General features: G+C 37.4%; 1 protein-coding gene across 3 annotated transcripts in view; it reads left to right on the top strand.

Annotated features, from left to right (window-relative positions):
* Positions 1-7,594: 7,594 nt before the first annotated feature.
* Positions 7,595-26,813, top strand: part of LOC139982342 (aldehyde dehydrogenase, dimeric NADP-preferring-like) — a 32,793-nt gene continuing 13,574 nt past the window's right edge. Inside the window, exons 1-11 of one of the 3 annotated variants that reach the window (XM_071995067.1) lie at positions 7,595-7,862; positions 9,864-9,960; positions 12,192-12,335; positions 13,366-13,461; positions 14,457-14,595; positions 15,438-15,523; positions 17,052-17,215; positions 19,264-19,494; positions 20,037-20,169; positions 21,970-22,040; positions 24,094-24,209. In XM_071995067.1, the coding sequence (XP_071851168.1) occupies positions 9,937-9,960; positions 12,192-12,335; positions 13,366-13,461; positions 14,457-14,595; positions 15,438-15,523; positions 17,052-17,215; positions 19,264-19,494; positions 20,037-20,169; positions 21,970-22,040; positions 24,094-24,209 (1,204 nt within the window). In that variant the 5' untranslated portion in view covers positions 7,595-7,862; positions 9,864-9,936. Of the gene's footprint in view, positions 7,863-8,048; positions 8,318-8,567; positions 8,589-9,863; positions 9,961-12,191; positions 12,336-13,365; positions 13,462-14,456; positions 14,596-15,437; positions 15,524-17,051; positions 17,216-19,263; positions 19,495-20,036; positions 20,170-21,969; positions 22,041-24,093; positions 24,210-26,813 lie in introns of those variants that run through there. The other 2 variants (XM_071995066.1, XM_071995068.1) reach the window with 2 other exon arrangements.

Raw genomic sequence — 26,813 nt, 5'->3', positions numbered from 1 at the left:
ACGTCAACATAATTAGGACACTGCCTACCTACACCCCCCCCCCCCAGTGGCGGAGCGTCCATACAGTCAGGGGGCGGATGCCCCCCTGACGGACTCAAATGGACTGCTGGCCCCCTTTTCAGCTCTTTACCACTTTTTGCTTATTCGCGATTATTTACTTTTTTTATTGCGCTCTCATCTACCTATTGACATTTATCACATTTTGTTGGTGTGTAATTTGGCGATGACACCTATTTATTCTTCGTTTATCTGCAAATTAGCCAGGCCCGGAAAGGGTCATTTCCGGCGATCTAGGGAGTATCTTTACTCAAAAAAATCCTGTACACTACGCGCCAAACTGTGGTGGCGCTCCGCTTAGATAGTGTCGAAAGCACCCCTACAGACCATTCTCGCCCCTCCTGACCAATACCCCTAGCTACGCCACTGCACCCCCCCCCCCCAGCCGGGCCTGGAGCTCCAAGCAAAATCTTGTGTAGGTAATTCAACAGTTTTCGCTTTGACGTAAACTGTCAGCTAGGCATTGAAGACTCGCCCAAACCGCGTGTCGCCCTATGAAGAAAGTTAACTTTCCGTTGCTTGCAGTGAAGTTTCTTCTTGTCGCTACAAAATGCAGACAGTAATGGAATGTAATACCTTGTTATCTTTATCTGGACCTGAGATGTCCAGCGCTGCTATGTACACTGCAGTGTTGTGGGTACTGACTGTACACTATATACTGACGGTAGCAATCTGTGTGTGTATCTTCTGGGATCAATGGTGGTGTCTAACATTTCTGTTACACCTCATTCGAAACTAGGTCAGATTATACCGTCATTAGACGTTTCATAGTGCGAGAGTCTTCACTCCCTTTAAAACACTGTATAAACCCGAGGGCCCTATATATATAGTTATAGAGCCTATATGGCGAGCCTGCATGATATGTTGGGTACTGCCTTTCTTTGCTAGGGGCGCCAGTCACAATAAACTTACCTTCCATAAACACCCAATTGTAACCAGGGAACCCTTACACCTGACGTGAAGACGGAAGGAAGAACAAACTTGACATTTGTTGACTTAAAAGTAAGTTACACTAACATAATTTCTTTTAAATGATAACACGTACGTAAAAAATATAGTATAGTGTGTGACTTCTAGATGAGAGTAGCTCTTCTTTAGAGAAAGCTAGTTGGCTTTAGTACATTTGCTAGCTTGTCCAGCTACAGTGATGGGAAATAGATTTCTAAATTGTTGAGAGATGTCGTAATTAGTTATAACTTGGTAAACTTATTTCTCCTCTGGCACTTCGATACCACCATAATTCTAGTTGCTACACAAATAGTCCCAGGGAGTCGTGGAGCTATTCTGAAATCTAGTGTGTGTATGTGATCAAATCAAAGAAATTGATAAGGAATTTGTATGGATCAAATACATTCGGCATAAATTACGTACGGAAGTGTAGAGATGACATTGCGTTGGCGAATCATACACATTGGAAAACGGTAAATATTTGAAACATTACCATTTCCAACAATTAGTATTTCTTGATAAAACGTCAAAAATTGGCAAATTACAATTTTCAAGGTATCCACCATTCGTTTGAACCGTAAATATGGTAGGATAACGTATTGCTCACTGACTGCATGCCTTGCCGAACATTAATTGAGCTGATGGAGGACATGTAGGCCTACATCAATTTATACGGCTGGAGTGTGCTTGGGAAGTGGGTGTGACCGTCCCCAGTGAAAATCATGGTCCTTAATCGATTTCAAGTCGGTCTCAGAATTGGAGTAGAATTCAGCGTGGCCTTATACCAACGAAATATAGGAGTATACTAACTTGAAAAAACATGAAGAACTAAGTTATAGGGCAAAACCGTTCTCCCTGTTTCTTCCTTACAACCTACCCGGTAAGTAATATTAGGCTTACAACACGCGAGCGCTTCCAGGGCCCTCCGCTACCACAAGTGGACCCCCACAACGGGCTTTTACTTACAGTAAATTGAAATCGAATTCGTGGAGTGTTTTCTAGTCGAAATCACTTGAATCGACATAAAACATGTCAAATTAAATTGACATATATCGAATTAAATTGACATATGTCGAATTTATTTGACACATGTCGAATTAAATTGACTAATGTCGAAATAAAGTGACATATGTCGAATTAAATTAACATATGTCGAATTAAATTGACATATGTCGAATTAAATTGACATATGTCGAATTAAATTAACATATGTCGAATTAAATTGACATATGTCAAATTAAATTGACATAATGTCGAATTAAATTGACATATGTCGAAATAAAGTGACATATGTCGAATTAAATTGACATATGTCAAATTCAATTGACATATGTCGAATTAAATTGACATATGTCGAAATAAAGTGACATATGTCGAATTCAATAGACATATGTCAGATTTTCGTGCTCTGATTGGACGACCGTTGTCACATGTTATTTTCTAATGCTCTGATTGGAAGAAAGTTTGCTCTTTAATGCCGGTTGTGCGATCAACTATATGTAAAGTTTGAGAAAGTGAGTCATGTCTATGGCTTGCCTATAACTCCGGAATTCCCTTTTCCATTCAATTTTCTCATTAAGGCCTATAAACTAAGATATCGGGTCCGTAGCTTACAATAAGCTTAATTCTACACAATGCCGTCAAGGCGACGACGACCTCGCTATTTTGTCACAGTAGTAGAATAATTTATGCATGTGGTAGTTTGTTTAAAACTGCATCAGCACCTGGTGTAGTAAATGGAGAGTAAAAATAAAACCCAGATAAATCTAAGTTTAATGTCCTTTCTCTAATGATGTGACTGAGGACCATTATAGCAAACGTTCTAGCACTATAACATTATCCCTGTAAAGAGGCTGTTTTCTTGGGAAATACCCTGGACAGAAAGCTTAACTTTAAAAAACACATTGATGTCACTTCCGGGAGAGCCCGGAGGATCTTAAAAACACTTTAGAATTTTTAGTAATCTTAAAAGGATAGTCCAGACCAAAATGATATTTTGACAGGTACAAGAAGAACATAAACTAAGCGTTATGGTGAAATTTGCATTCAATTTCTTTTTTTGGTTGTTGAGATATTAACAATATAAGTTTTCACCTTCATAGCCAGGCTAAAATGAACAAGAAGCAAACAGGTGTGATGTCATTGTTGCACAGTTATAGAATATGTTTTGTTTTTCATTTAAAATTTGCATCTACTTTTCTATTCCAAAATCTGTGATTTTCACAATTGTAAGTTCACCACATGCATTTGATTCATGTGCACTTCACAACCGGCACCTATCCATTTCAAGGTCAATACAATAGACTGGAAAATAAAGAAAAAACACAAAGCACTGTTGTCAGTGTGCAACAATAACTTCACTCCTGTTTGCTTCTAGTCCACTTTTGGTGGAAAATTAGATATATTCAAATGTTAATATCTCGAAAACTGTTTATTGGAATTGAGTGAAAGTTTTACCACCAAGCTTAGATTTTACTTCTCTAAAACATATCAAGTGAGATTTGGGCATGGAGTATCCTTTTAATTGTCTCACTCCACACATTCTTTTACAAACCTATAACACAAAAATCAAACCAATTATTACATACGGCAGTATTCAGAATAATTGAATCAGAATATTGAATAAGGAGGTCGGAGTGAGAAGGGTGTTGGGGTGGGGGGGGGGGGGGTGGGGGTGTGGGGGTAGGAACCCGATGGCTAGAGGGCTTGTGAGTCAAATTCCGGAATAATAGTTCTCTTCCGGGGAACAGCCCAGCCACTTGGAAGTGATTTTTTCTTTTCCTTTATTCTTAGCTTAATTCTCCTCCCGGGAGGGTGGGATTGCCAGGTATGGAGCAGCCTTCAAGTATCTAAGCAATTCCCCTCGTTGTCGTTTTTAAAGCTTCCATTCTGTGTATATTGCTTGTCTTCTGTACCCTTAACGTTGCATTAATAGTTTTAGTCAGGCTGTTTAAGGAAATAGTTGCTAACCAGCAGGAGCAGTACTCTGCTCAATCAGACATGCCCGATCCCTCCGCCCCTCCTCCCGGCGACCCTGACACTATGGGTCCAAAGCTTGACTATGAAAGCTTTGCTATGAGACTATGTTGGCATTGACGAAAAGCTAAGCTGCCCGGATAGGTCATCGTAGGCATGCAAAGATATTGTGATACTTACATAACCAATTAAATTGCCTATCAAGACACTGCTGATCTTTTTGTGCTGGTTCTTCCATGGTCATGCATGGTTTTTCAATTTTGCTGGCAAATATGCTGTAATGCAGCATTTACACTAGGCCACGTTTATGGCAAGCCATGTGGGACAAACACTACATAATATATCCGCGTATTAATTCGAATATTTACGCGTATTAATTCGAATATACATGTGTTGTAGCCTACATGTGTAAAGTTTCGCTTTTTGAAGCGATCTCGCGAGCCCGCCAAAACATTTATCGTTGGTATATGTACACAGAAATAGCGGAAATGTGTATATTCTAATTAATCCGTGCATATATTGGATTTAATCCCCATATGTATTTTATTTAATACGTGTATATATTCGAATTAATACGTGTATATATTCGAATTAATATGTATATATAATCGAATTAATACGTGTATATATTCGAATTAATACGTGTATATATTCGAATTAATACGTGTATACATTCAAATTAATACGCGGGTATATTTAAGCCATATGATTGGCTAATTATATGTACGCGTATATATTCCAATTAATACACGTATAAATTCCAATTATTACGCGGATATATTATGCAGTGTTTGTCCCATATGGCTTGCCATACACGTTCTCCACTATTCCCACAATTTGAGAGAATCGTGAGGAGCGTGGGAGGTCGTGTGACAGAGTCGTGGTGGTCTTGAGAGAATCGTGAGGAGCGTGGGAGGTCGTGTGACAGAGTCGTGGTGGTCTTGAGGGAACTTGGTTGAATCGTGATGATCGTCATGAACGTGACAAAATTTTTGACAGTCAAAAATTTTACCTGCACGATTGTCCCGATCTGAGACCAAACCATGAAAGCGCGTGAAAGAACGTGGGAATCGTAGTACAGTTGAACTGAGCGTAACAGAGCGAAACAGACCTTAGTGCACTATCGCAGCAGATCTTGCTGGATTTTGAAACACGATTTCCTCAAGTTTCACTACGATCCACTACGTGAGGAACACGCTCTACTACGATTCGTCAAGATGCTTTGAGAAGCGTGAGTAATTTATTCACGCTCTGTTACGATCTGCTGCGGTCGCCGCGTTTGGCTCCCACGATCTGACACGTTAGGTTAGGTCCCCACACGATTCCGATTTTGCATATGAAAGAGCCCCCACGCTCTCCAAGATTCATTTCCCTTTGAGCGCTTCACACGAAAACATCTGACCATTGAGACCAGCTATAGCCTAGTTTCTTTTATTTGTCTTGTGTTTTAGGACCCAGGTTTAATCCTTCTTTCTGCACTTAACCACCGTCTCACACACCACCTTCTAGGTCTTCTCCTTGGCCTCCTCAGCCTTCCACTCTTTTCCACCCTGCTCCGTTCTGACTCTTCTTCTTGCCGCTGCCTTCTTTTTTTAGCGACAATATAAGCATAAACCAGAATTGCCAATTCAATATCTTCTTCATCTCTTGGAAGCATGCTTCCTCATTGTTTCTCTGGAACGAATGAGAGAGTGGCCCCGGCCTCCTCTTTATACCCCAATCGGGATTCAAGCGTGGTAATTTTAGTCAAATCGTGTGCATAAATCTTAGGAGAACTTGATGAACCTGAGGGACCTCAACAGAACTTAGCAGAACGAGGCAGAACGCGAGAGCTTATCGTGGTGATCGTAAGATAACTTGGGGGAACGTAATGAAAATCGTCGCAGGCCTTGACCGGAAGGCACTGGTTTCCTAGCAAAGCGTTATAAATCGTTACAAAACGTTTGAAAGCGTGGAGAAAGAAAAAAAAAACATTAATATATCGTGGAGCTCCACGCTTTTTGAAAAATCGTGGCGATCGTGGGAATCGTGGTCTAGTGTAAATGCAGCATAAGGAAATCTTGATGAAAAGAACGTTGTGAACTTACCGTTTAGCTATTCTAATTCCAACTGTTCGGATTCCGGGGCCTATGAATATGCATATATATAATTCAATCATAGCACGGAAACCGACATATATATGTCAATGTTAATTCGACATATGTCGGTTTCTTTCACATATGTCGATTTCTTCCAATCAGAGTGTTAGAAAATGACATGTGACAATGATCGTCCAATAAGAGCACGAGAAAGTTGCATATGTCAATTTAATTCGACATATGTCGATATCTTCCGATCAAATCGATAGGAAACAACATGTGACACCGGTCGTCCAATGAGAGCATGAATTTACACATGTCCATTTAATTCGACATATGTCGATTTGATCCAATCGTATCATTTTCATTTTATTATGACATACATGTGACCATGATCGTCCAATAAGAGCACCAGAAACATGCATATGTCAATTTATTTCGACATATGTCGAAAATCTTGAATCTTCCGATCAAACCGATAGGAAATAACACATGTGACACTGGTCGTCCAATGAGAGTACGAATTTACACATGTCCGTTTAATTCGACATATGTCGATTTCGCCTGCATATGACGATTTCATCCAATCGTTTAATTTTAATTTTAATTTCATTTACTAGTGTTCATATCACAACATAAGAATGACATATAACATAGAAGGAGATAAGAAACAAAACTTGTGAAAGGACGTGTACTAAAAAAAAACCTATAGGGCTTGTCGGGTAGTGACACTCCCTAAAAAAATATACAGAACTATACAATTAGAAAAAAAGAAACAAAAGAAACAGAACCATCCCTTCCTCTCCTTTCCCTCATCCCCCTCCCTCCCCAGTGAGAGCACGAGAAACTTACATATTAATTATGTCCATTTAATTTGCATATTTCAGGACTATATGGCCTCACTATGCGCACCTTATACACGTCGGGATCAGTAAACGTCACGAACCCCATCCCGTCCCCACCCCCCTCAAAAAATAAAATGAAATAAAATAAAGTAAAAATATAAGAGAAGAAAAATGGAAAGAATTATGACAATATGCAAGCAAGAAAAAATAGGAAATATAAAAACTAAAGGAGAATAAAGAAAGAAAGTAAGAAGAAAGAAAGAATTAATTAAAGAATGAAAGAAATAACTACATTTATATTTTTTTCATTTGATTTGATTTGATTTATTTGTTTTATCACGTGAATATATACATTGTGAAAAGAAGTCTTCTAAAAAGCCTATATTAATTGGCTTAACAAAGTAGAAGACTCCCTGAAAAAGAAAAAGAAAAAGAAAAAGAAAAGGAAATGAAAATACATATTTCATTGTGAAGGTTGCCATTCTCGATTTATTTTGCGTTTCTCAATTGGGAGGAAGGAATTAAATGTTTGTTCAGTCAGACGTGGCCTCGATGGACCGACTGTTATCGAGGTCAGTACAGCTGGTCTAGATATTACGTAATCATAACGCTGCAACACACACACACGAGTGCATAATATACAGGAAGCTATACTGTGTTTTGTGTGCTCTCCTTTCAAAAGGAATCGCCTTTACCTTACTAAGTTATACGGATAAAACCGCGGATATCGGTTAGGCACCAACACATTTGTTACCAAAGAACTGTTTGACTGTCGTTCAACTTCCTCTAACAATTAACCCCTAACCAGTAAACCATTACTAATTAAACGAATTTACCTGTTTTATCTGCTTGTATAAAGGTGTAAATTTTGGTTTTCTAGTTTGACTTGGTTACGCAATTTATTTTGTATGCGGATAGCTCATGAAGACTCATCGCTGTTGCATGAAACATTTCTCCGGTAAGATTTATTTCATATACTTGTGTGAATAGCAGAAATGTTTCTTTCCATAAATGTTAGTGGCCCAATTAGCTGGGTCCCATTTGTTTGTTTTAACTGTGATGACAAAATAGGCCCATATATATGTTTCTATCGCGGCTTTCGTTTGAAACAGCTTTGACAATAATATGAAGGGTACATGCAGTACACCTTGGCTATCCAAAATGATAATGATATGTTTTTACAATGTACGTGATCTTTTTGTCAGCAAATATTTCCAAATGTGCCCAAGGAATTGTAATTTGATCTCTTTGCTCATAAATTCAATGTCATGTGGTTTCTCGTCCACAAACAACTTTCGGATTTAAACAACAAACTTCGTGCCTTTACAACAGTTTCAACACGACCGCAGGGGATAGGGAATTACCACAGGTTACTCACTGCGGCTTATGCTACAGTATAGTTTGTAAAAACCGGTAAGAATTTAGGCCAAAAGTTAGGTACAAAATACAATAACTGTAAACAACCAGTAAAAAGAAAATGGGTAGAGTTTCAATGCCGTTCGCATTTGCCTGAATTGGCTTCTTCGATCGAGCGTCTTGACTAAGTTATAGCACACTAGAGGCAATTGAAAATGTGCAGGTGCACGCGAGGCCTATGCTAAGTTTTGCCTGGTAGGTATAGGACACAAGTGCGCTTGGTAACGACCGACGCTGTCGTCAACGTTCTAACATAACGTGGCTAGCAGTAAGTTAGGCAATATAGTACTTGTAAAACTATAGGTCTACGTACAGTTAATGTTAGGCTAGGCTACATTTAACATACTTCATTTATATATCTAATCAATATTCTCGTAATCACCTAATTAGTCAACAATGAAACCAATACATGTGTGTCATTTGCATTCCTGTTCCAGATAATGTGCATTTATCCCTCCTCCCCCCCCCCCCCCCATCACTCCACCCGACAGGATATTCTATCACAGAATGTGTGTACCTTAATTAGGGAAGAGGTGAAGGAGGTGAAACCCAATACTTCTTAACATGGTTAACCAAAAATGCAAGACACAGCAAACATGGAATATCTATAGTCCCAGAAGGCATATACAGTATAGTGATTAATTAAGATAAGAGCAGGTTTAAGAATAAGGGGCTGAGGGTAAATTTGAATTATTTTGCTTAAATGTTATTTGCAATAAACTTCATTGTATCACATTCGGTCTGCAAAGATTTTTTGCTATGGAGGACAGTGCCAAGTATTTTGTTTTAATGCCACCTAGGAAAATCTTAAAGGCTCGGTCACACTATACCGATTTTTTATCGGAATACTATCCGATTTTCCCGGAGGAATCGAAACAGCCAGTTTTTCGTTCGGGTCTTCTAGCCACAGTGATAAAGGACCTGATTTGTTTTCTGTTGAGCCATTCCGATGTGGAATAACCCTCTCCTAACTTTTGATATTGACTCCGTTTCCTTTTATCGGATAGCTATCCGATTTCTCTTCCTTTTTTTCTCGTTTTTCGATGTGACGTCACTTCAGAATGTAGTCAGTTCCATAACCCCTCAGATTTGGAGTAGGTATTTGAATATTCCACTGCATTCATTACATTCACTACCCACAAACCTCACTCTTCGGCCTAAAATCGGAAAAGTCGGACCGTATTCCGATAAAATATCGCTGTAGTGTGACCGGGCCTTAACTCTATTTATACCTTAGTTACATTATTCTGCAGTGTTACTTCAGAATGTCCAAAGTGAAACCTGCTTTTGTTTGTACATGTTGTGACCATTTTTTTTTTTATCTTTCGTGAAATGCCATCAAGGATTTCATACGTTTTTGAAACAAAATGACCATTTAAGATTAAACTGGAATAAACAAATCAAGATAAAATGCACTAACCATGAAAGTTGTCTCAAGCATCTCAATCGCCGTTCCAGAAAAGAGAAAACTTACTGAGAAAATTAACACAAAATTAAATTTTTTCCCCTAATTCAATTCTCTATTTTTTCATTACCAATGCAGAGATAAATACTGAGATAAAGCAACTTTGGTCATATCTGTAGGAGGGTTTTGACCTCATAGGTGCTCAGAAGACATGGACGCAACTGGTATTGGAGAGGTATGTCCGGGGATAGAACGAGGTGTACAATATAGATGGGACTATTGTGCTATGGGTTAGGAGGGGGAGGGTGGGATAAAGTGTCTGAAAATGACATTCATGGCCCCTTTCCTCCCCATTCAAATTTGCCACAAAGACAACTAATGATCTGTCATGCTCAAATTTCAATTTATTTGGCTTTTAATTCCACAGCTACTGTACACCCTCAAAGTATGTTGCCATAGCAACATGATGAACATTACTTAATTGGACATGCAATATTATCTGAGAAGCAGTGGTAGGCCTATGTGTACAGTACTTTTGAAAAAAAATTCAAAGGCCATAATTTATTTAGTATTCTCTACTGTTTTGAAATTTAAGAGTGTTGAAAATTCAAATTCATGCAGGGTATAGTAGTGTAGTTTATAAACACTAGCGGTTCAGGCCAGGCCTCGATCTGTGACTTTGTTAGTGAGAAAACAACTGTTTATTGTGATGGCCAGTGGAAAGAAGTTTTACTGATGAACATAGTATGTTTCGTCCTTTGTAAAACAAGATTTCGTTTGAACATTTTGTTTTCACACTACAAATTGTATCAAGGGGGGGGGGGGGCACCTGGGAGAGCATGATTGTTTTGGGAGGGAAAGTGCCACCCCAGGCCACCACTTGGCGACACCACTGCTTTCGAGAAATGGAAAGTGCTTATAAATTGTTCTGTGCAAAATGATGCTCTATATGTTACAACTAGGGTACCCAGAAGTTTGGTTGTACCTCTGTTGCAGAGGAGTTGGACTATCATGGCACTAGACAGCTATTACCTCATGCTATGGTATTGAAGAAAAAGGTGTAACTTCAATGTAGATATGGACGCTGATACAGTGTTTCCAATAACTGATAGTACAACTACCCCCTCTTCTTATGTAATTCCTGGTTCTGTAACATATCACACATGGTAATTAGAGAATGAATGGCACACTAAAGGTTTCCTAGCTTGTATAGAATAGTGGATAAAGAGTTGGAAGTTGGTTGGGTGGGAGGGATGGGGTAAGGAGGGGGAGGGGGAATTGGTCTCTCTTTGCCCACGATAAAAAAGTAACAGTGTCTACATGAGGTCATTATTGGTCATTGGCCTAATTGTCAATTATTTCATTAAAATGTTTAGAAGATTAGTTAGAGAGTTCTAAGGCTTGTAGAAGTCATGAGATGGTTGTAGGCCGTCGAGCAAGTCATTGTTCAGTATGAATTATGTGAGAATAAATTGGAATAAATAAGGAAAATGTGAATTGATGCACTAACAGTCAAAGTTCTCTCCAGAAACATCCCTCCAGAAACAGAAAAGGTGATCGAGAAACTTATCACAAAAATTTGAACTGTTTCTAACCTTTGTTTTTGTTGTTGAAATATTGACTTATATAACTTGGACCACATATATATGTTATGTGTAGGAGTAGTACGAGGGAATACATCACATGACCCTCCATAGTTGATATTTTCATACTGTATGACTTCAAAATTTATGTAGATTTCTATCAATGGTTGATATTACCCAAGGTGGCACACACCTAACATGCATTCTTAACATATATGCAGGGATGTGCCCACTCTGGGCAGCACTGGGCGACCCCGCTCAGCACAAAAAATTACCGCCCAGCACTGTCTTTAAAATCGTGAATCCCGCACAGCACTATTTTCATCTAAAATCCCGACATTCCTAACAATATATTTCACCCAAAAAAATTTAAATTGTTAGCAAAACTAGTGTATGTGTTTAAAAAGCAGCACAAGTGCCAGCATTTGGCAGCTGAGCACCTTCAAAAATCGAAAAATTTCTCAAAGGGGAGTGGGACACCTCTTCCCCCTTAGACCCCTCCCCCAGGACAGCGATCAGTATACCCGGCACTCAGGAAATCCTTGGCACATCCCTGTATATATGTTACCTCAACTGTCAACCTAATGGAAGATTAGGACCCAAAGTAGCCCTATAATGTCTACCTCATTATTTTACCAGCCCTGTTCATGGCAATGTTTATTCTTGTTTCTTATTGTGTTTATACATTCCTCATTGTTTTTTGCAGTGGTAGCATAAACATGCCACATTTTTATGTTTCCTTGTAATTTTGAAGACATAAAAGCCCTCCCACCATTGAAAATTAGGCCTGTGTTCTATTTTTGTTTGTTATGTAATTAAATATTATTAGTTATTGATGTGTTAATAATTTGAATATATTGATTTCCTTTTCTCTTTGATACAGGTGGTCAAATCGGTGAGGGCAGCATTCAGAAGAGGGAAAACCTTGTCTAGAGAATCTAGGCTATGTAACCTAGGCAACCTACTGAAGCTAGTGGAGGATCACACAGATGATTTCATCGAGGCCATGCATAGAGACTTTAACAAAGTGAGTCTGTAACTTAGGTAACCATGGAAACACACTATTAGATCTTTTCCCAGGTATATGTCATGTTTTGTGGCTATAGCTAGAACTGGTAAATGGCACATACAGTATAAACATGTGTAAAGATACTCAGGAATTAAAGTAAGTTGGCCTGACATAAGTTGGCCTGACTCAGGCCAACTTACTTTTACACATTCTCTTACACAGCCTCTCTAGTGGATAAGCAGTTGGCTAACAGTTTTATTTTATTTAGGATTTAAAGTTAGCAGATCTGTATTTTAACTGCGATAGAAAGTAATTTAATGTAAGAACAAAAAGAACATATGACTCGAGATGAATTATATAATTACCTAAGATCTCTTTAGAACAGAACCACAGACTTGGTTATTAGCTTGAACAAAGTCTTTAAGACATTCTGTTTTATTCGCTACAGTTGGTGATTCGTGGTATGTGCTCTTGATCCTTAGTTCCATTAATTGTGTTGCAAAATTTTGCAGAAAAGAATGAAAAAGTTTACCTTGGATTGGGGAGAGGGGCAGGCAGGGGGGGGGAGGGGGGATGTGTACATAGAGGATAAGAACACCTTATTCCTACTAAAATATGCATGCAGTATGGTGTACCTTATTACAGTTCACAGAGTCATGGGAGAAAATGTGAGAGTTTGGATGTTTTTGATGCAACAGCGTGCCACAGTTGTCCTGAAAACCTACAAAATCTGGAATCGAGAGATTTGTCCATCTTCCAGAAAAAGAAGAAGACCTTTTTGTCCTTTTGATACAATTGCCAACATATTTTCGGATTAAAATGCCCCTGCTTTTGGCTAACCCACACATTTGAAAGTATGGGACAAGATTTTGAGATTTTTCAGTTAAACGTGTGGGAAAGTTTGCTCTTCAATAAAGGTTAAATTGTATTTCCTTCCACAGGAATGCCCCTTTAAGGTGAAAAAAAAAGGTAAGTTGGGAAAGTTTTTGAGATAGATAAATTTCTGTCTGGTTAATTAAAAACAATTTTTGATTCCTATTTTTTTCAGCCACATTTAGAAGCCAGAGCCTATGAAGCAAACTGTGTTCAGAGCGAAATCGTTTATTACATGAATGAGTTGGACCATTTCATGAAAACCATCAATGTGGGTGGTATTGCTTTTTCATTTTACATTTTATAGTTTTATTTTAAAGGAGGCAAGAAACCCCAACTATTATTTAGAGATCTAATACTGTCATAATAATAATAATAAGTAAAATTTATATAGCGCATAAACAACATGAACAACTTCCTTGAACACCTAAAAAAAATCTTATTCCATTTGGGGGATATCACAGATTTTAGATCCTAATGGCATTGTGACATCACAGATTTACAAAATGACCAGTGCCCAGTAACCTGTCTGTATTCTGTGCTTGTTTTTGTCTCTTCTGTTACTTGTCATTTACACAGGCTCTCTAGTGGATAAGCAGTTTGCTAACAGTTTTATTTTATTTTGATTTTAGTTTTAATTTTGATACGGTAAAATCTTATTTTCTCTAATTTAACACTTTTTATTCAAATGCTATGCCTTCAATCACCCCCCCCCCCCCCCCCCCCACAGTTCTCCATGCACCTTTCTTAGAGAGGGTTACTATCCTAAATTTAGGTGAAAATAGAAGATACAAATCCATCACACAAACAAGGAGAAAAAGGACCGAGTGCTATAGATTGCAAAAGATGGACCTAAATTATTTCTGATAATTCTTGTTTTGATGACATAGAACATTTATTATTATAAGGCAATACTGTATCATTCCCATCGTTTTAGTCTGGACTCTTTTGTCTTTTTTCGTTTCTCTTTCAACTTTCTTTGTCTCATTTTTTATTCCTTGCCGAAGGCTCAAGGAATCTATGCGATGGTGATTGCGTGTGTATGGGTGGGTGTGCGTTTATGTGTGTGCATATGTGACGCCCTTGGTTCGTAAACACTATAGCTCAACAGTGGCAAGTTGGATTGAAGTCATACTTGGAACATTGATGCGCCATACTGAGTAGAAGAACCCTATTGATTCTGATGCTCATCTCGTGAATAATAATGATAATATGCATTTTTTCAACTTTCTTCCTCTCATTCTTCATCTTTTCTTTCAACTTTAGGTGAATGACGGTTCTTTGTTGTTATTGGGTAAGAAGACGTTTCTCAAACCGGAGCCGTTCGGTGTGGTCCTAATCATGGGAGCGTGGAACTACCCTCTCCAGCTGACGTTATTACCCTTAGTGGGAGCTATTGCAGCAGGTACAGGTCGCACCAGTGATTATTCTTTTCACTTATTCTGGTCCTCTTCAGGGAAAAAAACCCCAAATAGTTGCATTCTTTGGCACCCTGGGTCAGTAACGGATTAAGGGCAGGGCAACAGGGGCACGTGCTCCGGGCCCCCCACATTTTGGGCCCCCAACATTTAGAGTATCCTAAAATTTACAACACTGTCGTAATTGTGATCCACGTGCGATCATCGAAAATGGTTTGAAAGACACTTTCCCTAATACCGAAATTGCTCTGAGAATCTATCTTTCATTGATGGTCTGGAATTGTAGCGTTGAAAAGTCATTTTTCAAAACGTAAGTTGATTAAAAATCACATGAGAACCACTAAGAGCCAACAGAGACTGGTAAACCTCAATATTCTTGCTATTGGAAGTGACATTTTTAAATTCATTGAAACACGATGAAATACTCTCTGAATTTGCAAGCATGAAAGTGCGGATAAAATACAGACTATAGGGCCCTCCACACAATTGCATGCCCCGGGCCCCCCACACGCTTAGTCCGGCCCTGCCCTGGGTACACTATTCATCATCAATACTGCATGGCAAGCATTGTCGATGATGTCGTTTAAAATTACTACTGACTTTTGAATAGTATTAGAGAATCTTGTTTTCCTGAAAAATTTTCATTCTTTACTTTTTAAAATTTTTTGGACGTTACTATTAGAATGTCATTTTGAAACTTTGAAACTTTCCAGATATTTTGTTTATTCGCTTAAGCGATCAACTTCAGCCACTGTAAAGTATCCCTTTAACTGTTATTCTCAGCTGTGACCCCTTTTTGACCTTATGACCTGTTTTTTTTACTTCAAAGGAAACTGCGCGATTGTGAAACCCTCCGAAATGAATCCAGAATTCACCCTAGTGCTGACAAAGTATTTCACACAGTACATGGATCAGGTTAGTACTAGCTTCTTGGTACACTGAAAGTTGCTCCTTCCTTGAAACAGGAATCAGGTTTTGACTCAAATTAAAGGATTGGTTCAGGTGTCTGACATGTCTATCTTGTATGAAAGAGCTGAAAAAGACAAACAGAATAGTGAAGAAACTACCATGATAGCATTCTCTGTTAAGGAGATATCACACTTTGAAGATTTCAAAATTTCTTCGCAAATGACTGGTGTAGAAAGACTAACTGTGAGGGTGTGATGTCACATCCTCACTTCCTTAACATGTGTCAATATATTTCATTAAAATATAATTACATTTTTTTTCACAAATCTAAAAAAATATAATGAAACATTCTTCAGATGTTAAATCTCAAATACTTCCCTTGACACATATGAGATCTCCTGACGTATCTTTTGGTTGTAAGTCATAAAATCTTACAAAATATTTTAATAAAATAAAGACTTTTCAGGAATGTGAGGATATGATGTCACAGCTTGTCTGATTTCAGCAGTTTCTACAAAGATAGAACTTTAAACTTGAATATCTCCTAAACGGAAAAAGATATTTGAATAATTTCTTCACTATTGGGTTTCTTTTATTGTCCTCTTTCATATAAGATAAACATTTGTGACACCTGAACTAATCCTTTAAAGACACGCAGCAAGCATTTATACTATCAAACTTCTTCCTCTTACAGTGAAAGTTACTCATATCTGGAAAACAGGAAGTAACATTGTCTCAAGTTGAAGGAAACACACTAACAAGCATTAGCAGTCATGATATCAACTCTCTTAGTACTCTGAATGTAAGTCTCATTACAGCAATTGTAAATGGAAGCCTGATTCCTGTGTCAAGAAACTCGCATGGCGTACACAACATGATTCCTGTGAGAAAGGAATCAGGATTTGACTTCATTTTGAAGAAATATATTAACAAAGTACACACACACATTTTACAGTACTGTAAGTTGCTCATTCCTGTGCAACAGGAAACAGGGTTTGTATTGGAGGTGGTGGTATAAGATGTTATGTCGTCCAGAGTAGTGGTCTCAAGGGAAATGGTGGTCCCTTCCCCTTGGGATGTTGGTAAAATGAAGGGTGCTTAGATGAAAATGGTTCAATGATAATTTTGCAACTTTTGAAGCTATGTTGAGTTTTCGACTGTTTAGGTTGTACAGCACATACATTTTATATATTTATGTACTGTACAGTTTTTGTTGTTGAAATATACCTCCCTCCTCTGGGAGGGGACTGAGCTCCTCTAATTTTGGAAGGGGGGAAGGAGATGGGGGACAAATGCCCCCCCTTCCCCTCAAGAACTATCCATGGTTGCATCCCCTTTCGAATTCCATTTGACATTGCTTCATGAATAATTCAGGAGTGAATCTATCGTTCGACTGGTGAAAAGAGGAACAGTATCACAGCATCCTGATGAATTGTGGAGTGAAATAAACAATGAAGAAATACATATCCCTATGTGTTTAAAATAATATTTGTAGTACATAACTGTTAACACCAAACATTTTTTTCGTCGCTAGGACTGTTTCAGAGTCGTGAACGGAGAAAAGGAGGCCTCGGAGGCGCTGTTGAGTCAACGGTTTGATCACATCTTGTACACGGGGAATCCCTTTGTGGGTAGGCTAGTGATGAATGCTGCAGCCAAGAATCTGACTCCAGTCACCCTGGAACTTGGAGGAAAGAGGTGAGAATTGAATCCTGTAGATTCAAGACAGACAGATAGACAGACAGACTGACTGGCAGACTGACAGATAGCTAGACCAGCAAGATTCTTTTGTTTTTGCCCAAATTGTCAAACTCTCTCCATAAATGGTTTAAACATTTTGCTTTACAGTTTTTTGCGACTCATGTCTGTGCACACCCAATTCCTTTCTCTGGGTATGTAAAATATTGATTAATTTCCTTCTCTCCTGAAAAGGGAAAAATATTGACCTGGTCAAGAAGAGGTGTTTAAAGGGGTTAGTCAAGGTGAAAGTTTGTTTTTGAAAGATAAATATGTTTGCGTTAATATTATATGTATCGTTTTCTTGAGATAACAGCATTTGAAGTTGACAAGTTTTTTTAACTTATACAAAATTAATAAAACAGGTGTTACTTCAAGTTTTATTCCTCATACAAACTTAATCAAATAGGTTTTACTTTCAAGTTTTATTCCTCCTACAAACTTAATCAAACAGGTTTTACTTTGTAGATGCGCACCGCCGAATTTCGTTCATGCTATTTGCTAAAAGCTGCATCCACTTGCCTCCTTCAAAATTGGGAAAAAATACCTCAGTCATTGGTACATTTTTAACTTCACACCCCTTTTGGGTAAGTGGAACTATATCCAAGCCAAGTGAAAAGCAATAAATTAATAAACAGAGGATAAAAAGAAGAATATTTTTTCTGTCGGCGTGCAACTTTGATTTCACGACAGTTTGTTTCTCGTTCACGTATGGGTACAATCTGTTAGAATGATATTCGTGAATATCTCAGTAATGCTACGTAGGAATTGCTTGCAAATATCAACAAGAGGCGTAGAATACATTCCTCTTTCCATCTGTCAAATATACAGTTTCCATTGGATTAACAGACAGACAGACAGATAGACAGACAGATTGGTAGACTGACCGATAGACGGACCAAAAAAAATCCAGTAATTGCTGAGTGGATGAATAACAAAGAAATGGAGAATAACTGCATAAGAAGTTGACATCGTAAAAGTTGAATAACTTAAAGACAGATTAACAGGAGACAAAAAAAATAACATGGAAAAAATATAACAAAATGGAAAAGTAAAGCATTGCTGTTAGGCAATTAGATATGAGTCATTTTTATTTTGCTTATAGAAGACGTTTCATTGTACCCTTGTCTTTCATCAAGTTTAATTGGTAAATGTCTCCCTCATTTCCTCAGTCCTGCAATATTCCACCTAAAAAGTTGACATCATTAAATTTGGAAAAACTTAAAGGGTGTGAGCGCAAAAAGAAACGTCTAATGCTGGTACTCTGACCTAGTTTCGAATGAGGTGTAACAGAAGTGTTACACACCACCATCGATCCCAAAAAATATGCACACAGCTTTCTACCTTCGGTAATTAGACACTAGTACAGAGTCAATACATACAGCTGCGGTCAATACCCACAGCACAGTATACAAACGATACAGCGATGGACATCTCAGGTCCAGCTAAAGATAACAAGGTGTCACGTTTCATTACTGTCTGCATTTTGTAGCAACAAGCAGAAAACTTCACTTGCAAGCAACGGAAAGTTAACTTTTTAAAGATGGCGGCACGCTGTTTGGGGCGAGACTTCAATGCCTTTAAGACAGCTGACAGGAGACCCAAAAAAATGGAAAAAATGACTAATTATTGGAAAAATAAAGCATTGCTGTTAGACAATTCCAAAATGAGTCATTGTTATTTTTGCTTGTCCAAGAAGTTTCATTGTCAGGGCGGCTACCTAAGGATTCTATCCCCTGTAGGAACATGTTGTTGATGGTATGGTTGGGAAGGTTAAAGTGTTCTCCAACTGGGGTCTCAGTCTTCATGGTGTTGACTGTGGATCTGTGACCATAGAATCGCTTCTTGAGGGTGGTTTTGGTTTCGCCAACATACTGGATGCCGCAAACTCTACAAAAGATCAGATAGATGACATTAGTGGTTGTGCAAGTGATGTGACCCTTCTCTTATTCACGGTACCCTTGTCCCTCATCAAATTTAAACTGATTTTATCTCCCTCCTTTCCTCAGTCCTGTAATAGTCGATTCCAAATCTTGTGTGTCCGTATCGGCCAGGAGGATTGTGTGGGGAAAGTATGTCAACGCCGCTCAGACCTGCATCGCCCCCGACTACATCCTCTGTGAGTCGTCGGTGAGAGACGAGCTGATCGACGAGATGAAGAAACACCTGACGGAGTTTTACGGTTCCGATCCGAAGCAGAGCCAGAGCTTTGGGAGAATTATAAATGATCGCCACTACGAGTAAGTCATTCTGCCAGAAGCAAAACGATTGGACGGTTTGTATAAGTGCGATGTCTGGACTGTGAGTGGATGATTTAAACAACCCCCAAAAATTCTCAAAGTCATAATTCAGGGCAGGAACCCCAAGGATTGTCTGTGCTAGAAAATTAGTTTCAATTTGTTGTCTAAACTGTGATTGGCCGATTTAAGCAACCCCCCAAGAAAGCTCAAAGTCAAAATTCAGGGCAGGAACTCCAAGGATTGTCTGAGCTAGAAAATTAGTTTTAATTTGACAAACCTTTTAACAAGAAATAATCATTCTCGATCACATTTCGATAACAACTTCCTTTTGTCAAAGGGAGGGGGGTGGGGGAAAGAGAAGAAAAGTTAATCATGTCCTTCCTGGTTGTTGAGCCCATTAAGTTGAATGGTGCGAAAGGCGTTGCAAGTTCTGAACAAAATGTGGGCAATTAATTACAGCCTAAAAGTTTGCAAAGAAGATGGTGTAATGGCTCAAAGAGATGTTAAGTTGATTTTTGACTGATTCTTTCTGTTCTTGACAGGAGATTGTCCAAACTTCTCGCTGGGAAAGAAAAGTACATCGTGCACGGAGGAGACATGGACCGCCCCGACAGATACATCTCTCCAACCTTTATGGTCGACCTACCATTGGAAGACCCCATAATGCAGGATGAGGTAAACAAATTTGAATTATTAACATATTTTATTTTCTCCAAAACTATCCCTCTGAGATCCCCTGTTGACTTTTAGTGGTGACTCCTAAATGTTTCAGATCACCACATAATTGTCATTTGTACCCAACTTTCACTGAGCATTTTAATGTTGCCTTTGAAATATTTCTTGTTAACTGAGAGGTATTAATTGAGTTTTAATTGTCAAAGTAAAATCAAACTGTTAGGAAACTGCTCATCCTGTTACTTGTCATTTAAGCTCTGAAGAAGATCCTGCTAGGATCGAAACGTCAGGCCAACTTAATTACTTTGACACAGTATTAATTGTCAGTAGAGTACACTTTGTTTAAGACGTCTTTGTGTACAAATGTCGTCGAATTGGCACAGACTGGGCTAGGTTAATGTCTCTATGTTATACTGTCATATGATAAAAGTGCAAATAGTGACAAATTTTAAACAATCTACGTCATATATGACAAAACATGATTAATTCTTATTTAAATACTTAAACTACATTACATGCGTCAAAATTATGCATCATGGGAAATTATTAGAACTTTACTAGAATTGGGGTTTGTAGTTAGAATTCACATGATATCATAGACCTGAGGTACCCAAGAAAGTTTTATGTAAATAAGACGAAATAATCATTTCTGTAAGACGAATATATGTTGACTATAACTGTGTTATAAAGAGCCTAACAATTTACGAGGCATAATATCAGTATTCCTTTATATTTTTGTCTTGGAGAATATAACAAAGTGCAAGTAAATTACACAATTACGGAGACGTAAGAAAAAGCCTTGCATAGATATCTTATAGCAGGCAAATGGATTATCAATGAATTTGGTGGGAAGGGTAAAATGTAATTCAGTCATAAATTACTTATAGCGACACAGCAAGCATATTTCATTATATAACATACATAAACCGTCAATAATACTGTAATATGCTAAAAGTGCCAACAAGTGACGAATTCTAAACAAACTACATACTATATTACAATCATTATAACATTGTATTTGTATTTATACTACATTATATTGCACCGGTAGTATGCTTATTGGAAATTATTAGTACTTTAATAGGGTGTTATTTGTTGTTTGATTTCATCTGCTATCATAGAACTGATGAATATAGGAAGGTTCGTCAATTGAACAAGACAATGATCAATCATATAATAGTAACGAATGTGTATCCTGGATAATACTTACGTCATGACTTGATGCTATCTGTAGCAGCTGTACGGTAGACCTCTGTAGTAACTTGCTGTCATCGTAACTGATGATAACCTTCTCAGAACAGAGCTCTTTAAAGGGTGTGAAGACTCCTGCAAAAAGAAACGTCTGATGCCTGTAATCTGACCTAGTTTCAAATGAGGTGTAACAGAAGTGTTAGACACCACCATAGATCCCAGAAAATACACACACAGCTTGCTACCGTCGGTAATTAGACATTAGTGTACAGTCAGTACATACAGCTACAGTCAATACCTACAGTGCAGTGTACAAACGATACAGCGATGGACATCTCAGGTCCAGCTAAAGATAACAAGGTTTTCACGTTTCATTACTGTCTGCATTTTGCAAGAGAAAAACATCACAATTTGCAAGCAACAGAAGGTTAACTTTTTAAAGATGGCGGCATGCTGTTTGGGGCGAGTCTTCAATGCCTTTAACAGTCTTCCTAATCTCATGGATGTCTCTATTTTGTTCCAAGATATATTTTGGTTCACCAACAATGGTGAATTGTTAATTAAACAGTCTCTTACTATCGACTATTGTTTCTTTCTCTCTTTTTACAGATCTTTGGTCCTATCTTACCAATCGTCACAGTCAGTTCGTTGAACGATGCATTAGAGTTTGTGAATGCCAGGTAATTGGTAATGTTTGTTTTACAACTCAGAACATATTTAAAGCTCCCCCTTTGGGTATGTCACTGCTTCAAGCCAAGTCACTTTTACCAACAGTTAACTTCAATAGTTTCCACAAGGTATGAGTATGCACACAAATAGTTTAGAATGAATATGGATATCAATAGTTTAGTATGAATATGGGTATCAATAGTTTAGTATGAATATGCATATAAATAGTTTAGTATGAATATGGATATAAATAGTTTAGAATGAATATGAATATAAATAGTTTCGTATGAATATGCATATAAATAGTTTAGTATGAATGTGCATATAAATAGTTTAGAATGAATATGCATATAAATAGTTTAGTATGAATATGCACACATATAGTTTTGTATGAATATGGATATCAATAGTTTAGTTTGAATATGCACATAAATAGTTTAGTATGAATATGTATATAAATAGTTTAGTGAGAGACCATTCTACATTCAACAATTTCAGTATACATGTAAATGTAGGCCTTTGTGCATATTGATAAAAGTCTTCACTAGTGAGCAGACTATAATCTAACCTGTGTTGCAAAATTCTGTAATGCTTGCATATAAGCAAATACTTTTGGATATGGGGTGGGGGGGTCCAGCCAACGTTGATAAATATCCAAATACATGAATATGCATATAAACCCAGTGAATAAAATAAGTGTTCAAAATTCTGTATGTTTGAAGATTTTTGAAAGCTCAGTATTTCTTCTCATGTAAAGTGCTATGGTCTCTGGGGTAGAAAATCTGTTATTTTTGTCTTTGCACTTGCAAAGAAAGATGACCATATTGTATAGCATTGTTTTTACCATTTTCATAGCTAGATAAAAATGCTCCTTTAAACTATTGTAAGTATCGATGTAGTTGTAATGTTTAGTACATTTTGATACATGAAGTTAGACATTATATGTGGCTTTTGTTAACTATGGTTTCACATTGTAAACAATAATAACATCAAAAATTACACCACGACACAAAAAAGACCAAAAAAAAAAACCAAAGAACAATTTACCCCGGCAACAAGTCCAGCAACAACAAGTTCAATATCAACCCACCATGACAATTTTTCACATGACTGCTTTTCCTGAGTGTGCCTTGTGATGTACTTACGACAGGAAGATATCTTACCTAGATAAAGTCAAGATTGTTGAACGCAATCACATCTCTCAACTCAAGTACGTCAGGTGGAGATGTGACAACCACTCCACATTGCCCTAATTTTGGCATAGATCTGCATTAAAGAAACATCGTAGAATTCAAAATGAATAGATTTTTGACAGAGTAAGATATTATATATAATGGTGGAGCAAAAGAGGCAAAACTGACATACCAGAATTAGCTCATTTCTATTACTTCTGAAAAATAGTTTACCTCAGGCCTACACTGTTATCCTAACAGCTTAATCAGTGTGACACAAAGTTACTTATCAATGCGATTGAGCTAACTACACAGTTGTAAGTGAGAAATAGTACAATTATTGTTGATTTGTTGCCTGATTATACAGATATATCAGACTGAGGTCAGTTCTCTTACTACTACTTTAAAATACTCATCTTCAGGCCTACATTATTATCCTAACAGCTTAATCAGTGTGACACCAGGCCTAACTTATTATCCTAACAGCTTAATCAGTGTGACACAAAGTTACTTCTCATTGCAAGCTACATTTGTAAGGAAAAAACACAATTATTGTTAATTGTTGCTTGATTATACAGATATATCAGCCTTTGGTCAGTTCTATTACTACTGAAACATTATTTAACCTCAGGCCTACATTATTATCCTAAAAGTTTAATCAATGTGTCACAAAGTTACTTCTCAATGCAATTATGCTACAATGCTAGTAACTGGAAAAGCAGTTATTTCAAATCGCTACCCTGATTAGATCCCATGCTTGGAGATTGGATAACAATTAGTATTGAAATCCATGCATTGTGAAATGCGCTGTTTTTAATCTCTTTCCTTTTCTCATGATCATTCTTGCCTAAATTTTGTTTTCTTCTATCTTCTTCTTTGTTGCTTTGTAAAGAGAGAAACCGCTGGTCCTCTACATTTTCTCAGATGACAGTTCGTTTATAGACAAAGCCATCAACACGACCTCTAGTGGTGCCACAGTAGTCAATGATACATTGATACATGCAGGAGGTTAGTGAAAATCACTTCTGATTTGAAGGAAATTTTACCATCTTACAAGATCTTGGTTGGCTTGTCTTGACATAAAAGTGGGTGAATTCCCAGTAAAAGTGTAGGTACAAATGCTGTGTATGAAATCAGTAGAATTGATAGGTGACAGTTGAGAGAATAATCAGAATAAAAAACCTCATTCTTGGTGTCATGAAGAAGAATCGCTTTTGGTAAATAGTTTAGTATGAATATGCATATATAAGTAGTTTAGTATGAATATGCATATATAAGAAGTTTAGTATTAATATGCATATATAAGTAGTTTAGTATGAATATGCATATATAAGTAGTTTAGTATGAATATGCATATATAAATAGTTAAGTATGAATATGCATAGAAATAGTTTAGTATGAATATGCATAGACATAGTTTAGTAAGAGACCGATCTACATTCAACAATTTTAATATGCATGTAAATGTAGGCCTATGTGCATACTATTCAGAAGATCATATATCTGTATTGCAAATTCTGTTATGCTTGCATATATGCAAATACTTTTAAGTATCAGGTCACTTTCTGATTTGAAGGAAATTTTTACCATCTTATGAAATCACATGTCGTCGGCTTGACTTGACAATTTACCCCGGCAACAGGTCCAGCAACAAGAAGTACAGCAATGTCAACCCAGCATGACAACTGTTATCATATGACTGCTTTTTCTGAGTGTCTTGTGATGTACTCATGACAGGAAGATAATCTTACCTAGATAAAGTCAAGATTGTTACCAACACGTACACTCACATTTCTCAACTCAAGTACATAAGGCGGATATGTGGCAATCACTACATGATTCTCTTTGGCATCTAACATAATTCAAGAAAAAAAAAACATCGTAAAATTCAAATGAATGGATTTTAGACGGTGTAAGATAAATAGTAGATTGTAAGAGGCAGAACTGACCTACTAGAGTGAGCTCACTACTAAATCAGTAGACTCGATAGGTGACAGTTTAGAGAATAATTAGAATAATACAACCTCATTCTTGGTGTCGTGAAGAAGAATCGCTTTGAATCTAAAGAAGATAACGTCCCTGTATGTATGTATGTATGTGTGTGTGTATGTATGTATGTATGTATGTATGTATGTATGTATATTAGATCCTCCTGCAAGCAGGAACTCGCGAAGAAGCCTCATTGGCTTATCAAAGCCGCAAGCTGACCGAAGTCAGTCTGTCACATTCATATTTAACGTCTATGATTATGAATTGTCAATTGTCAACAACTCTGTAACTGGGCAACATACATTAATCTGGGAGCGACTCGAACCGGGGACCTTATGGTTGAAAGGCACCGGCGTTAACCACTGAGCTAACACTCCCTGTGATAAGAAGATTACGGATAATCTATTTTGGGATTACATGGTTGTGATTACAAAGTGTGGTAACAAGGATAGGGAAAGACTGAAGTTTCTGATTTAAGAGAATTTCACCATCTTATGAGATTTCAGACAGTTTGACTGGGCCAAAAGTGGGTAAATTTGCAACGAAAATGTAGGTACGATCTCGCAATGAGTAGGAGAATTGTTAGAACGTTTTGTCATTCTTGGTGTTATGTCAAAATAATAATCACTTTTGGTGAAACAGATGATCATGTCCAAGCTGTGATTACACTGTTGTAGGATATATATTCAATATGTGTTTACGTCACTGTGATGACGACATTGTGATTACACATTGTGATTCCACATTGTGATTACACAATGCGATTACACAATGCGATTACACAATGTGATTACACGCTGAGATTACGACATTGTGATTACACATTGTGATGACGACGTTGTGATGACGACATTGTGATGACACATTGTGATTTCGACGTGGTGATTACGCAGTGTGATTACACATTGCGATTACACACGATGACGGTGTGATTACACATGGTGATGACACATGGTGATTACACATTTTGAAGGTAGGGGATGATTCATATTGTGATGGCAGAACAGACATGTAAATTTGTAATGTTATGACAGATCTATGTTCATTCATTTTGTTCTCAGAGTGGGACATAATGATTCTGATGAAAGATGATAAAAAGCAATGAGATTTATAGAGGTTAATCTTATTCAGGATTGAAGAAAGTATAGCTGCATTGGAATGACACAGGATAAAAACGGAATGAGATTATCGAGGCTAATCTCATTGGGATTAAAGAAACAATAAGTGAATTGGGATGATATACGATAAAAGCAATTTCTGATTATGGAAGCTATATCTCATTCGGGATTAAAGAAAGAATAGTCACATTGGAATGACACAAGATAATAAGCAAATTTAGATTATCAAGGCTAATCTCATTTGGGATTAAAGAAAGATTAGTTGCATTGCAAGACACAAGATCAAGCAAATTGAGATTATCAAAGCTAATCTCATTTGGGATTAAAGAGAGAATAGTTGCATTGGAAGACACAGGATACAAACAAAATGAGATTATCGAGTCTAATCTCATTTGGGATTAAAGAAAGAATAGTCGCATTGGAATGACACAGGATAAAAGCAATTTGAGATTATGGAGGCTATATCTCATTTGGGATTAAAGAAAGAATAAGTGAAGTGGAATAA

Source organism: Apostichopus japonicus, chromosome 16 (assembly GCF_037975245.1).
Source record: "Apostichopus japonicus isolate 1M-3 chromosome 16, ASM3797524v1, whole genome shotgun sequence".
Lineage (NCBI taxonomy): Eukaryota > Metazoa > Echinodermata > Holothuroidea > Aspidochirotida > Stichopodidae > Apostichopus > Apostichopus japonicus.
Note: the sequence above shows the minus strand (reverse complement) of the source record. Positions and strands in the feature narration are given on the sequence as shown.